This window comes from Lissotriton helveticus, chromosome 8, assembly GCF_964261635.1.
Source record: "Lissotriton helveticus chromosome 8, aLisHel1.1, whole genome shotgun sequence".
NCBI lineage: Eukaryota > Metazoa > Chordata > Amphibia > Caudata > Salamandridae > Lissotriton > Lissotriton helveticus.
This window is the reverse complement of record NC_136069.1, coordinates 212,044,307-212,060,186: the sequence shown is the minus strand read 5'-3', so window position 1 is coordinate 212,060,186 and position 15,880 is coordinate 212,044,307. Positions and strand designations below refer to the sequence as shown.

Sequence of the window (15,880 nt, the reverse complement as noted above, 5' to 3'; positions counted from 1 at the left end):
CTGTCTGAGGGAAATTGCCTTAATCATGCAGGTAAAGTACCATGCCAGTGAGTATTTAAAAATATATATATTACATTATATAGAAACAGGGATTTTAGAGTTTATGGATGGGTAGAGGTAAAGGGAGATGAGGGTGACCTGAGGGTTTAGGGTGGGTAGAGGTAAAGAAAGGTGAGGGTTATTTGAGGGTTCCGGGTGGGAAGAGGTAAAGGAAAGTTAAGGTGATTAGAGGGTATGTGGTCAGTAGAGGTAAAGTAGAGTTGAGTGACCTGAGGTTTCGGGGTGGGTAGTGGTGGATTGGGTTAAGAGTGACTTGAGGGTTCAAGGCTGAATATAGATAAAAGGTATGTTAGGGTGACTTGAGGGCTCAGTGGTTGGAAGAGGTAAAGGGATGAGAGGGTGACTTGAGGGTTTGGGGTGGGTAAAGGAAAGGAAGGGTGACTTGAGGTCTGGGGGGTAGATAGAGGTAAATGAAGCTGCAGAAGACTTGAGGGTTCAGTGTGGGTAGAAATAAAGGAAGGTGAGGGTGACTTGAGGGCTCATGGTGGGTCGAGGTAAAGTGAGGTATGTGTGACTTGAAGGCTTAGGATGGGTAAAGGGAGGTAAGGACGATATTAGGGTTTGGGGTGGGTAGTGTTAAAGGGCGTTAAGGTGTATGTGAGGGACCCGGGTGGGCAGAGATAAAAGCAGGTAGGGTGATTTTAGGATGTTTACCGTTAGGGATGTGTGACTAAACAACTACTGCCTAAACCACGACTTCCTAAACCATGAAAGTTTAACAACGAACTATCCTTAACCACTACTTATTTTAGAACGACTTCCTAAACAACGAAAATACTTTAATTAGCCTATTACTAATTGACGCCAGTATTTTCTCTTAAATCAACATGTTTAATCTGTGACCATCAGCGTGCTCAATCGAGCAGAGTAAGATGAAAGGCTGTGCTTATCTTCTTAATCTCTTAACAAGTGACGAGCACAAACACATCAAGCTGAGCTCGTTGTTCTGACTTATTTGTTTAGGATGTTTCCCGTTATTAGAGGGTCGTGGAAGTTAAAGTGAATGATTTACCTAGCATGCTTAAAGGCTGAAGCTGCATTCAGTTTTTTTTATTTGGGGTGTTTTTATTGTTTATGTAATAATATTCTAATGCTGTATTTATTTAACTATAAGAATATTTACTACTGATAGAGACGTATTTCTCTGTGTAATGGGGGAGAGGGGTGGTGATCCAGAGGGAAATAATTCTTGTAAAACTTTAATTAAAAAATATTTAAATAAAAAGGGTAGGTCAATTTCAGTGAGATGAGCACTCAGCTTTCTGAATCCGAATAGAGTGCGCACTCTGCTTTCTAGCAGTGAAATGTGATACTGAATAGTTAAGAATCCTGAAATCAAATAGTTGAATTCTTTGCTAAATCCAGAACTTTAACGGGCCAGCACCCAGGAATCGAAATAACACCTGCCTTCAAAAGGCCTATTTTTACTAGAGCAGTCCCTCTATAGAGATGCGCACACAAAGGAGACAACAAATTTAATTGGATTAGAAGTGAATATCCACAATGAATGGGGGTCTGCAACCCAGCTGCAGAAGGAATGAGAGCGTAAGCTGTGTGGTTAGTAAGGAAAAGGCAAATAGCATGTGGAACAAAGAACATATAAAAAAATATATATTTTCCATTCAATTGCAGAAAAAGTAAAAGGGTGGCAAATACCAGAGCAAGCAGTTATAAGGACCTGACATGCTTAGTACTGCACTTGTCTCTCACCCCTTCCTCTCAGTTCGCGAAGCGAACATCACCCAACAACATACATATTCTATGCCACATTCTTTGTGGAGAAACTGACAATATAAAAATTCTGACATAAACAAGCAATTGAAGGAAGCGAGAAATCATCTTTCAAGACACATAATATATTATCGTGTTGCCCATGAGCCTACGTGCACATGTCATAATTCGGATTCTGCTGTCCTGAAAAGTCGTCGTTCAGGCCTTCATGGTTCAGGCCTTCGTGATAACATCACTTCGTTGAATGCGAGTCTTCATTGTTTACACTTCGTTGTTCCGGTTAGTCGTTGTTCTGACTTCGTTGTTTGGGATGTTTCCCGTTAGTAATGGGTAAAGGTAAAATTTAAACCTTTTGAAATCATTTCAGCCGGTCTCCAACAAATAAGTAAATGAGAGACGGCTGCAAACGTAAATTTAGAAAACACATACTGTATGGCAACAGTCTTAAATGAAGGGACTATCTTTACAGGTTCATGATCAATAAAAGCAGCAGGCGGCAGAAGTATAATGTTACTTATCCTGCAAGTGTCAGTTTGTGGCATGTAATGCTAGATTCACATGCTGTGCATAAACCTGCCTTCTAAAGTTGAGCTTAGGCGACTGCAACTTGTTTCTTTACGAAGAAGTCTTTCAAGTCACAAGATCTCAGTGACTCCTCCTCTGGTCTTGGAAGCACAGGGACACTGACTACATTGTTAAATTATTTTTCACCCAAGAAGTGAGAGTAGGCATGAAGTAGTAAGTATAAAAGAATAGTGACCATGCATGAAGGGAGAGAATCATGTAAAGTTAAACACTGGCTTTCGGGGAGGAGGGTGGGCGCAATTGAATCTACAGCACTACATGCAAAGAACAGACACTGACTGGGCAAGTAATAATCCACTCGTAGCATGACTGGCTGTAGATAAACACGCTCTGCATCAACTTTAAAGCAGTAGTCCACTCAGCAGTGACTAGCCAGTGGAGGGAAACTGCCTTTACAACGCGGGCTGAGCCATGCATGCAGTTTTCCCGCAAGCATAACCACGCTTGTCTAAACTACCAGATGGCACTCTAGTGTTCAGATGGGCGGAGAGAAGAGGAATCGTCGGAACAGGAAGCTCTGGAAGCGGACAGGCAATTGGGGCCGGGTTTAGCGGAGTAGTTTTTAGGGCTCGGCCTCCGCCCACGAAAGTGGGAGGAGTTTCGAGCTCCTAATGTTAAAGAGAAAAAAAAAGTATCTCCTAGGGCTTTGGCGAGACACATTCCACACATTCCTTAGTGTGTTATGTCATCTGGCCAGTGATTCGTCTTCGCTGTGGTGTCTTTTTAATAGCCTTGAAGTGATAGGCTAAATGTCGTTTTGGTCGGCCATGTTTGGCATTTTTCGTTCGTGTGCGCGCAAAGAAGTACATTAATTATAATTAGGAGCTGTCAGGGTGCCTCCGTAAGTGAATCCAGATGGCCGGGCGCGTTCACCATTCAGCAGCGCTCAGCACGGGCAAGATTACCAAAATGAAACTCTTTGCAGGGCGCGTGGAATTGACATTCCTTTCTGAGAGAAATCAGAGCGCTTTCGTTGGGAGGGGCAGTTCAGCGGTGCAGGGGAGGCTTGCAGCCCCCACGCTGGCGGTAGCCACTGCTAAACAAAACTTCTCTGGTTCTTCACCAGCCTTTTCCCAATAAAGAGCAGTTCTGTCCGATAGCTTTGTTTCGCACTCCAAGTACTAAATGTGTTTCCCCATTAATGTGTGTTTTGTCGCTCGTTTGTTTAGCACTTAATACCATTAGACCGTTTCGAAGCACTAGATCTGCCAAGAGAGATGGACGAGCGAAACACTCATTTGTGAAAAAGTGATATATGCGCTCTGTTACCCAGTCTGCGAGGCGCTCTGATGCCAGTCAGGGCCTTGTCCGCTCTATTGAAAACACACAAATACATGAGTCACTTGGATGCCTGTGGGCGCACGTACCCTGCACACATCAACATTGCATCCACACATCGCAGACCAGCGGTCACCTCGCCTGACCCCAGCATGCGTGCTCCCAGGGGCCGGGTGCCAAGGCGCTTTCCCTCGAGACATTCGAAATTGCAGATAGACCAGCGCTGCACAGGGAGACACATTCCAGACACGACAAAGCGCTAAGAGGCCACGGCAGCGGTAGATGTTTTCTCTATACATACCCCACTAACGTATTGTGGCACAGAGTTCTATAGATTGAGTGGAAATACAGCCCCCCCTTCCCCTCAGTTTTCCGTAACTGCCTGAGTCAGTTGTATTCTTGTTCGACAGAGTTTATAACGTAGCAGTGCAAGGATTTTTTCCGTTATAAACCTTTACACAAAGTTGAAATAACTCCCTTCTGTCCCCAATTATTAAATACAATCACCTGACCTTGAGACTAGACGTTGTATAATGGTAAAGTACACGTTTTCTTTGGGGCTAGTGAGAAAATTCCAAGATAAAGCAGTAGGCGCAGGCGCGCCGCCTGGGCTACAGGGGACGAGGTTGAATCTGGCAGGCAATAATCAGCATCTCATCTTTACAGAATCGGTAAAATGAGAACCAAAGAGTTAGGTAAGATCAACACTTGTTATTCAGGCGCTGAGAGAAAATGCCTTGCGTGTATTGTGCAATGTGTACGTAGAGCTGTTGAAACGATGCTGCCTATAGTAACTAACATTTTATAGGAATAGTGTTTTTTATTTTTTGCTGAGAGTGTCAGGTTTCCCAAATACACGTTCGCCGATGTATTCATCCAATCGCATCCATTTTCATTTTCTGCCCAGGGGAACAGATTCTTAAGAAAGTGGTGGATTTGTTCTGGCCCAGTGAAGTTTCTCTTCGGTGGATCTCGAGTGTCTCACTCTCCTCTGGAATGTTTTACCCACACTAGCTGACGTAGTGTTCATACGTGTGCAGTTCTTTGATCAGGCTGCCTCGCTGTGCCCAGTAGTATGCACACGTGTGGCGCTGTGCAAACAAACACGTTCCAGCGCACGAGACGCCGTCTTGGTTCAGAAACCTCCCCCCTCAGATCAATAGTTACTAGACTGGGCCTGGATGACCCTCAGCGCCTCGTACAACTCACAAATCAACACTCTAGTGGCACCTTGGGAATGGGGACACACTTGGTACATGTCGGCGGGCTCGGGCCCTCTGAGAAAGGAGTTCACTTCCTGCTCCTCTCCAAGGGGCACCTTGCGCCGAGGAGGTCACAGCCCCGGTCTTTCCCCCTCTAAATCTTTTTAATGGGAAACGTTTGGTGGTAATAACAGCCATTCTATACATTAAGGGCATTGATGCAGTTTAACTGTAAAGATCACCTTCACTGTGTGGGCAATCATTTACACCCCCCTTTTTTATCAATATTTAACGACAGCTTTAAGATTGATTTGTGGAGCATCGGGCCACTTGGGAGAGGTGAAGGGGGGGTGGGGGGGGGGGGGGGGGGTAGCGGTTACCTTCCCACCCCTAAGCTTCTGAAAAAACATTGGTTAGTGGTCTGTTGACGATTTTATGGACAGTGGTCTGTGTAAAGGAGGCGCGCTATCTCTTTATTAATTGAATGTAACAAGTGTATGTTTTTATCTGCTTTTTTGATCATATATATATATATATATTTATAATACGAGAGTCTGTGTTCTCACTAGTTTGTCTCATATTTTTTTTATGACAAAACTTTATTCTCTCCCTGTGTTCAACAACAGACACTCCCCGTTTGCATGTATACTGTTTTTATTTGTAAATTGTATTTATATAGCACTTACTACCCCTGACGAGGCCTTAAAGCGCTTTCCAACAAGTACCACGCTACTCCAAAACCCAATGTTAGATGCAAATAGGTAGATTAGTAATATGTGATTCCCTTGCCCCTGTAGGATTGGTTGTGGTAAGTGTTTCGAGTGTGTGCTCCTGGGATCGCGTGGTCAGGAGCACATTGAGAGTTGAGAGTGCAGTTTGAGAGTTGAGAGTGCAGTTTGAGAGTTGAGAGTGCAGTTTGAGAGTTGAGAGTGCAGTTTCAGAGTGCAGCACGAGAGTTGTGAGTGCAGTTTGAGAGTTGAGAGTGCAGTTTGAGAGTGCAGTTTGAGAGTGCAGAGTGCAGTTTGAGAGTGCAGAGTGCAGTTTGAGAGTGCAGAGTGCAGTTTGAGAGTTGAGAGTGCAGATTGAGAGTGCAGATTGAGAGTGCAGATTGAGAGTGCAGATTGAGAGTGCAGATTGAGAGTGCAGATTGAGAGTGCAGATTGAGAGTGCAGATTGAGAGTGCAGATTGAGAGTGCAGATTGAGAGTGCAGATTGAGAGTGCAGATCGAGAGTGCAGATCGAGAGTGCAGATCGAGAGTGCAGATCGAGAGTGCAGATCGAGAGTGCAGATCGAGAGTGCAGTTTGAGAGTGCAGATTGAGAGTGCAGATTGAGAGTGCAGATTGAGAGTGCAGTTTGAGAGTGCAGTATGAGAGTGCAGTTTGAGAGTGCAGTTTGAGAGTGCAGTTTGAGAGTGCAGTTTGAGAGTGCAGTATGAGAGTTGAGAGTGCAGTTTGAGAGTGCAGTTTGAGAGTTGAGAGTGCAGTATGAGAGTTGAGAGTGCAGAATGAGAGTGCAGAGTGCAGATTGCAGTTTGAGAGTGCAGTTTGAGAGTGCAGAGTGCAGTTTGAGAGTGCAGAGTGCAGTTTGAGAGTGGAGAGTGCAGTTTGAGAGTGGAGAGTGCAGATTGAGAGTGCAGATTGAGAGTGCAGATTGAGAGTGCAGATTGAGAGTGCAGTTTGAGAGTGCAGTTTGAGAGTGCAGTTTGAGAGTGCAGAGTGGCAGTGAGTGCAGAGTGGCAGTGAGTGCAGAGTGGCAGTGAGTGCAGAGTGACAGTGAGTGCAGACTGAGTGCATAGTGACAGTGAGTGCAGACTGAGTGATGACAGTGAGTGCAGAGTGACAGTGAGTGCAGAGTGACAGTGAGTGCAGAGTGACAGTGAGTGCAGAGTGACAGTGAGTGCAGAGTGACAGTAGAGTGAGTGCAGAGTGAGTGCAGAGTGAGTGCAGAGTGAGTGCAGAGTGGCAGTGAGTGCAGAGTGGCAGTGCGTGCAGAGTGGCAGTGCGTGCAGAGTGGCAGTGCGTGCAGAGTGGCAGTGCGTGCAGAGTGGCAGTGCGTGCAGAGTGGCAGTGCGTGCAGAGTGACTGCAGAGACAGTGTGTCAGGGTGCACATTGTGTGACTATGCAGGGTGACATTGGGAGTGTGCGGGTGAGCAGTGTGTGAATGTGTAGGGGCAGTGTGTGAGTGTGCAGAAAACACCACACACACATAAACCACACACACATAACGCACACACAAACCACACACCTCAGTCTCTCAACACCACACACTTGTCACCACTCAACACAACACACTCACCACCACACTCACTCCCCAGGCTCACCCCCACAGACTCACCACCACACACTCACCAGCACATAGAAAACAACACACACAACAACACACCCCCAGCCGTCAATGAATTCTTTCACCATGCACAAACACCAACAACCATCATCCATCTGTGCACGCTTTTACCAAGCACACACCCGCCAGCCGTCAGTGCACCCTTCCACCAGGCACACACACCTCCAGCCGGCAGTGCAATTTTCCACCAAGCAATCGCAGTATGGTACACTTTACTTTTAAACATATTCATATAAAGCACAGCATGCCACCATTGGTAAAATTACAATTCAACCAACATACTTCCACTACACACCACATGCACACACTCCATAACACATGGCAAAAAGACATTGGCATTTACAATGCCATTAGCTCAAACTCAAATAAATCCGAGCCCGATTGCATTTCTAATGCTTGTTAGGGATGGGGTCAGTTTAAGGACTCAGAGCAGATTAGGATGGAATGGGGAAACCACTTAAAGTAAAGATTTGAGATTAGTTCGAAGTACCACCCTGTCACTCTGGACCTGACAAAGGGTTCCCTGTAGTGTTAAGCCCTACAGTTCACTTGTACGTCTAAAAGACGTGATGGATTACAGGAAGGCAACATTCCAAGAGACAAACTGCGAAGGGCATGAATGCAGTTGCTCAAAAGGAGGCCCCCATAAGTCTGGTAAGAACAATATTGAGATTCCAGACTGTTGCTGGATGCACCCTTGGTGGAATGATTTGTTTAAGACCTTCTATAAAAGCTTTTATTACTGTGATTTTGGAAAGAGAAGATTGCTGAATGTTCTGCATGTATGCAGCAACGGCAGCTAGATGTAGCAGAATTGATGTGTAGGCTAACCCCGATTTGCGTAAGAGTAGGAGATAACAAATAATGTCTAGCATCAAAGGTGTAAAAGGGTTTATGTACTTGGGTGTACAATAATAGACAAAGCAATTCCTTTTACCATCGTGGCAGGTACGTGTAGCAGGCTTACGAGTTTCTCAGAGTATGTCAATGCACTCTTGAGGTAGACCAAGGTAACCAAACTCTAGGACCTCAGGAGCCAAATCGCCAGGTTGAGCTGTCAGGGGTCTGTTTGTCTAACTTTGCTGTGGTTCTGTGTGAGAAGGTCCAGCCTGTTGGTAAACTTCTAGTGAGGGGCAATGGAAATGTCTAGAAGGGTTGAGAACCATGGTTGTCTGGCCACATTGGGGCCACCAGATTAAGGGTAAGGGTTGTTTGCCTCAGCTTCATGACCATGTACGGTATCAGCGGGAGAGGAGGAAAAACATACACTGAGAACCCTTACCAGTTCATCCACTGAGCATTGCCCATGGATTGTGGGTGTGGAAACCTGCTGGCAAAGTTTGGGCAGCTTGATGTTTTGTATGTGGTGAAAAGGTGTATGTCTGAGGTGCCCCATTTCTTTAAGTTAGTGAGCAAGATTTCCCATTTGTGGACCTGCTGCTGCATCCTGCTGAGCAGGTCTGCAAATTCATTGTCCAGCCCCGGAAGATATGCTTCTAGCAGATGAACTTTGTGATGGATAACCCTGCACCAGATTTGCTGCACTAGGGCTGACAGCTGAGGAGTTTTTTCAGATTGAACTTGACAGCCATTTCTGTGTGCACATGGACAACCTAGCCTTTAATTAATGACTTGCATGGCTCAATGTATGGCTAACAATTTCAAGTGGTTGATGTGAAGGCTGCGCTGGTGAGGAGCCCACAAACACTGGACTGCCATGTCAGTGAGATGGGCCCCCTCAGCCAACAAGAGATGTGTCAATGGTGATGGTAACTTGCGGAATTGGGTCAGTAAAAGGCCTGACCCTCAACAAACCATTACTGTTCCACCACTGCAGACAGCGCTGGGTGCTGGCCCATATCAAAACTATATTCCTAAGCCATGACCATTGGCTTGACAACCACTCCTGAAAAATGCATATATGCAGTTTGGCATGGGGTACAATGGCAATGAAGGAGGCCATCATTCCTAGAAGGCGCATTACTGGATGTGGTCGGAGTGGCTGAAAAAGAAGGACAAGCTGTTTTTAACCCATTGCGTGCTCATGACGGCTACACGCCGTCATGACTCAAAGGCGCGTTTGCTCATGACAGCGTGGAGCAGTCATGCAGCTGCCGCTCCGCCCTCGCGGTACTAATTCCCCTCCTGTGCGGGCGAATTAGTGAGTGGGCGGGGTCATGACGGCTCCACACCGTCATGAGCACACGCCGCCCGTGACTCATGCCGACGTGGAGCCGTCATACGTATGGGAGCGCCATGCCCACCCCTTAGCCCCTCCAGTGCCGCTCCAGAATTCGCGGCGCAGGGAAAGGGTTAATGCCTGCACCCGCTAGACACTGGGAAAGGCTTTGTCTACAACTGTTCTTAAGAGTGACCCTAGGAAGGATTGGACTTCAAGTGACTCAATGTGTGATTTTGTAACATTTACTGTGAAGCCTAAGCTGTGCAGGATGGAATGGGGTAGATATTCCTGTCTGCTTACGCTACTGCCAGCCATGTAGGTAAGGTAAGACGAGAGCTCCTTCCCTCCTGAGTTGAGTGGCTACCACTGCTAAACATTTGGTGAAGACCCTTGGAGCTTTAGTGACACCAAAGAGCAGTACTTTGAACTGGTAGTGTTGACCACTTACAATGAAGCAGAGGTAGTACAGATGAGCTGGATCAATTGAGATGTGAAAATAGGCATCCTTCAGGTCCAGTGCGGACATGAACTTGCCTTGCAGTAGGAGGGTAGGGGGTGATATCCCGAAGAGTGACCATGTGGAAGTGTTCTGACAGGATGCATCTTTTGAAAGGCCTCCTGAAGCTCCTCTTGCAGCAAATTATGATGTTTTGGCCTGAGGGTTGAGATGTGAGGTGGCATGTTTGGTGGGGTTGAAATCAGCTTGAGACCGTAGTCAAGCTCAAGGATAGAGAGGAACCATTGGTCTGTGGTGACTGCCTCCCAGAAGCGAAGAAACCCCTGAAGTTCCCCTCAGACAGGTGCTGCGTGATCGGGGTGCGGGTAAATCATGACGTAGGCATTATACAGTACAATTTGTAGGTTTTGACAAAAAGTTTGAGGTATGTTACTAACTGGTATCTAATCGAACATTGCTGTATTTGAACATTTTACACCCCTGTCCTTTTGGGTTAGCAGGTTACTCCTGTGATTTATCTTAACACAGCCACCAAAAAGTTGTCATCCTCATGGGTGACTTATAAGACCACCTTATGGTAGGCGGCTGCTTTGAATAACTCTGTGGTTTGTTGTGGTGTCATACAGCAGGGAAGACCTGACTGGGGCATGGTCTAGATGAGGGTCTGTCTTAGGGTCCATGTTGTAAGCCTCCCAAGGATCATCCGAGGGGCAAGGATAGACTGGGGCAAAACCCTCAGCTGGAGAATAGGGACTAGGACTGCTTGTGTCTGAGAAGGTCCCAGGTGACCCCTGTAAGGAAGTCATAGAAGGTGACGAAGGAGGTGGCTGTGGTGGTAGTGGAGGTGGTGCAGGAGGAGGAGGAGAAGCTTTGTTCTTGGGCCTCTTGAAGGGCAAGAAGGGTGTCGAAGTGTCCGGTGGTAGGACGTCTTCAAAAGCAAGACTTTTTGTCAGGGTATATTCTGATGCAGAGTTTTCTTGCTGCGTAATGCCAAGCAGGAGTTGCACCAGCTCTAGTCGTGCTCAGACGAGAGTCAGCGATTGTAGATAGCTTGGAGATCGGCCTAAGGGTATTTACGACTGTGGGTATATTCTGAAGGGTGTTCATTCCATTACCACGAGTCTGTCTTCCTTCTCCAAAAGGCGTCTGGAGTACACAGTAGCCCAGAAGAGCGTCGAGGGTCAAGTGGCCTGGTCACTCGACGACAATGATGAGCTTGAGGAGTGGAGTAGGCGCCATAAGAAGGTATAAGTGTGAAGAATCTTCTCGTAAAAGGGTGGAAGGCAACGGAAACAGAGGCCACAATGGGAACTGAAGATCTCGTCAAAACCAGGAGAAACACTGATACACATATAAACACGATGGTGGAGAAAAACAATCTAACAATGGAGTCAGTGCCCATGTGCAACCATGACCAGGGGAGTCCCCTGGGACCTGGTGCTTCGAAAGACTTCTTCAAAGAAAAACAAGTTACAATCACCTAAGCCCAGTATTATATGGCAGGAGTATGCAAAGCATGTGACTCTACAGCGACACATGCTACAAATATGTATGTTTTGGAAATTCGCAATACGCCACAAGGATTGTTATTGCTAGTTGTTTACGTTCAGCTATTGAAAAGCTGCCTTGCAGGCAAAAAATTAATTAAAGCTACCACAACCCGAGCACAAACAGTGTGGAAGAACACTAATCAAGAAATCAGTCAGCACTTGGTGAAGAAAACAAAAATATATACGGAGAAAAAGTGTAGTATACAGGCGCTGAAAAAGAAGAAAAGAATCACAATGAAGCCAACCAATGGTAAGTAATGGGTGGGCGAAAAGACCCTTTTTTAGAGGTTTTTGTTTTAAATTTTTTTTTTTTTTAAAACAATAGATCATTGCAAGCGACTGTCTCATATAAGGCTTAAAGGGGACCTCACTTAAAGAAGACGTCAAGTTAACACACTGCATTATTACAACGCTCCTAAACCTGGCTTCTCCACACCAGGCATTAAATCAACTGATAAAGCACTCAAAAAAGCACACTCTAGAGTGAAACAGGGAACCAGGATCTAAAACGTTGTTGTGTATGAACACAGTGATGAATAAGGGAGAAATATATAACAAGCTATCCCTACATTTTATGTTTGCCTCTTTAACTACCACCTAGTCACCTTGGTGGACATCGATGGGAAGTGTTTTTGCCAACTTATATTACCAGAACTGGAGTAATGGACTAACTCAAAAAGAATTGTTCAGTTTTACAAAACTAGGTTTCAGTAACTTTACAGCGTTTTAAACAATCTAATCGCTGTGTCACTGTTAAGCAATCAAGCGGTCAACTCTACAGGTTTGTCCCTCCATGTTTCCTGCACTACACTCCGACAACTGGGTTAAAAGTAAGTTTGGTTGGACTATGGTATCAACAGAAAAGATCTTGGCAAAGAGAGAAGGATTGAAGCTGGGCTGAGGTGTTGAACTTCTGCTTTTCAACCTATGTAATGCAGGTTCAAGCTGCATTTAAATACTACCATGGAGTTATCCTCCAGCAAGTAGCAATTTTTTAAATAAATGGAAACACCATTTTAAAGACCAGATGGCCATCAGTTAATATTGAGCACTTCATGCTTTCTAGTAAGAAATTGAGTATTAATGTTGGAGGTGTTTACTATCATTTAGCCTTGGTGAAAGAGAAATATGCTATAATTAATTTTGCCTTATGAAAGCTGAACAAATAGTTTTCAAGGCCCTCGCTATCCCTGTCTTGCATGACTCTAGGCAGGCTAATTCCTACCTTAAGCTATGAGCTGGTTACATTGTATGGTAACCTGGCTCAATGATTGGACACAGCACAGTGTCGTACCTTCAGAATTCTTTTCAGACTCAGTGAAGCTACTGTCCTGGGTAAGTTTCACCTAGAAATTTCTCTCTTACAGCAGGAGTATGAAGTTAAATCACTCATGATTTTAAACAAATTCTATAAAGTTAGAAATTCCTATGACAGTTCCTAAATGGGCTTATTTAATATGCAATATGGAATGCTAAGCCACGTTTCAGCAATCAATGCCCTACAGCGTTTGTAAACACTTCAATCTGGGCCAGGCAGATGCCGTAACAAGAACGTATGCCGTTAGGTGAGCAAATAAAATACCAATTTGACTAACATTTGGCCATACACTGATGATTTTAGAATCATATCCAGGGCTCACCAAAGCAGTACCAGAGTGTAACTACTTTGCCTTTATCAAAACACAAGTTTGTGCCCTTAAGATTTCATCAATTTCCACTGAGAGCATTTCGAGCACACTAGTAAAGTCCAGACAACAGTATAAGCTGCAGGTTCTTTGGGTAGAATATCAAATTATTAATATATGCAACCTGCCTCTATCACTCTTAATTATGGAGAGGAGAGAACTTCTAAAGTCAATTTTTAATAAGAGCAGGGCTCGGGATCTTTATGAATTCTGTTGCCTATTTTAATATAAATGATCCATAACTAACAGGATGCTTTGTTAACTTTATGGACCAGATTCTAAAACTCTTTAATTAGAATTTAAAAGCCACTATTTTTAAAAATGGTTTTGAAACACTAGAATATAATGGTTGCTTTAGTGGGGCTGTCAGCATGATTAACATGTTTTTAATTGTTTCAAGGCCACATCATTCCAATGTTAAGGGTGAAATTAAGCTTATCAGCCAAAATGCTAATCTGTGACAATCTAAATGCAAAGTAATTAATATAGAACAACCCAGTAGTAAATGCTTGAGCAAAGCAGTGCTCATCATCCAAGAAATTATTGTGGATTTGTTAAGCTGATGTTTCAAATTAATCTGTCCTCAAAATAAACATACATGTAAACAAAATAGATTATATATAAACACAACATATAAAAAGCAAAATAAAAAGTAACACATATGGTGTGAGTGAAGGGGGATAGACGTCTCTTTTTATTAATTCTAAGCTACAGCGTAAATACAACAGAACTGATATATTCAAGGTACAATATAAATGTAAGAAGCACACAGCAACAAACTGTGCAGGTTGAAAGCTGAGCAAAATAAACAGTCATAATGCTGATTGCACTCTTTTCCACTTTCCCTCCTAATATTGTATACAAGAGTCTTACCTTGCCCTTAAAAGCCAGAGTCCTCATTAAGATCCCACTATACCTTGCCTCATCTGATTGCCATCTTCCTTACCTAGTGAAACACCAACTGATGCTGGAAGGACTCTTGGAATGTTCTCCAGTAGGCCACCACCGGTGATGTGTGCATAGGCTTTTACGTGTCCTGAGCGAATGACTGGCAGTAATGTCTTACTGTATATTTTAGTTGGCGTGAGCAATATATCGCCTGCAAAAAGAATTTGATTCCATCAAATATCTATTGTTTACACATCTTCAACAACTTTTTTATCAATAAGGGATAAAACCCAGGAAAATCCAACACTTAGTTACATGAAGAGTAGAATCGAATTACATTCACATTAGTTATGTGCCTTGCTGCTGTATAAAAACGACATCTTAGGATGCCAGAACGCTGTACATAAATGGCGTAAATGCCCAACTGAAATGAGGGACTAGTGCTATAGGGGCGAGAATATCATTTACAAGACAGAAAGATACAAACTATACTTTAAATGTTATTTGCCCTGAAAGCATCTGGTAATAGTGTGTACTGCTGTATGTTCACATGCTCTGCATACCCCTGCCATCTAGTGTTGGGTTCCGACATTCAATTAATTTGTTCAGCAAAGTTTTGAGCTACAAGATGTGCTCTGACTCTTTACTTAATCCACAATTCACATGGATATAGGCTCCACCATAGATTGTTTTCCGTTCGGTGGGTGAGGGGTGAAATTGGAGTGTACAGTAAGACCACTGTGAGGTGCCTTGTGTAATAAATGAAGGTTGCAGAGTCCACTTGATAGGTTAAGATCCTTTATTCAGGTTCCTTCCAGGTTAGACAGACCGGTTAAGATTATAGGTAGATGGATAGAAAACCCCACCAGGAGCTCGCTGTTGTTAGCTCAGCCTCAGGTGACCAACTGCCACCACAGGGAATAGAGAGGTACAATCATCTAGAGAGATACCTTGGCATTCTATGATGTCATAAGTATAGTAGTATTGTCTAGCCAGAGAGGAACAGTGAAGATAGTATTTACTACACATCCTCTCTCTTTATGGAGTAATATCAAAACAAAGGAATAATCAGTAACAATACCTCATATGTCTCAAATAGCAAGGAAGTACACATTTTAGAATAACTAAAAGTAGTAGCATACAATAAAAGATGACTTTAACTTGAGGTATTATTATTTGAGAAAAGAACAAAGATTCAGCATTATGACATCAGAATTATGACATAATATACCATATCCCCTCTCCTTAAAAAAAGTGAGGTTTTGAAACAAACTAAGACTACCCTCAACACAACCCTTGATGAAGAAATGTCTACACTTAATGTATGACAAAAATACAACTCGAAATCACACCTAAATGAAGCCCTGGCCAGTAGCCACAAGTAGGTAGACTCAGATAAAACACAGTGTATACACAATCTCTACCAATAACAGGAGACGTTGAACCTCTCCTGAGAAGGGTACATTGCAGGACAGCATGGGCGTTGACTACCCAACAAAACCACAAAGCCTCCCCTGAAAAAGGGTACACCGCAGAGCAGACTAAATATCTCTGGGAACTTTGGCATGGAATAGCCTTTAGTACTTTTTTTTTTTTTTTTTTTTTACATACTATGAGTGTTGACTACTCAAAAAGAACTTATAACATCCCCTGAAAAGGGTACACCGCAGAGCAGACTAAATATCTCTGGGAAAAAAGTGCCATGGACTAGCCATAAATACTTATGGAACATATTATGGGTGTTGACTACCCATCAACATCTCCAAACAACTAAGCATGGCATAGACTACGACAGACACTTACATCTCCACAGACATCAACATCCCCAGACTAAGTTACAACTATGGGCATGGACTACCCACATAAACTAACATCCCCAGAAGAGGGTACAACCATGGGCATGAAATACTCACAAA

General features: G+C 44.0%; 1 protein-coding gene across 1 annotated transcript in view; it reads right to left on the bottom strand.

Annotated features, from left to right (window-relative positions):
- Window positions 1-15,880, bottom strand: part of GART (phosphoribosylglycinamide formyltransferase, phosphoribosylglycinamide synthetase, phosphoribosylaminoimidazole synthetase) — a 257,909-nt gene that overhangs the window by 47,601 nt on the left and 194,428 nt on the right. Inside the window, exon 16 of the mRNA XM_078656950.1 lies at window positions 14,023-14,175. Within this exon, the coding sequence (XP_078513076.1) occupies window positions 14,023-14,175 (153 nt within the window). The remainder of the gene's footprint in view (window positions 1-14,022; window positions 14,176-15,880) is intronic.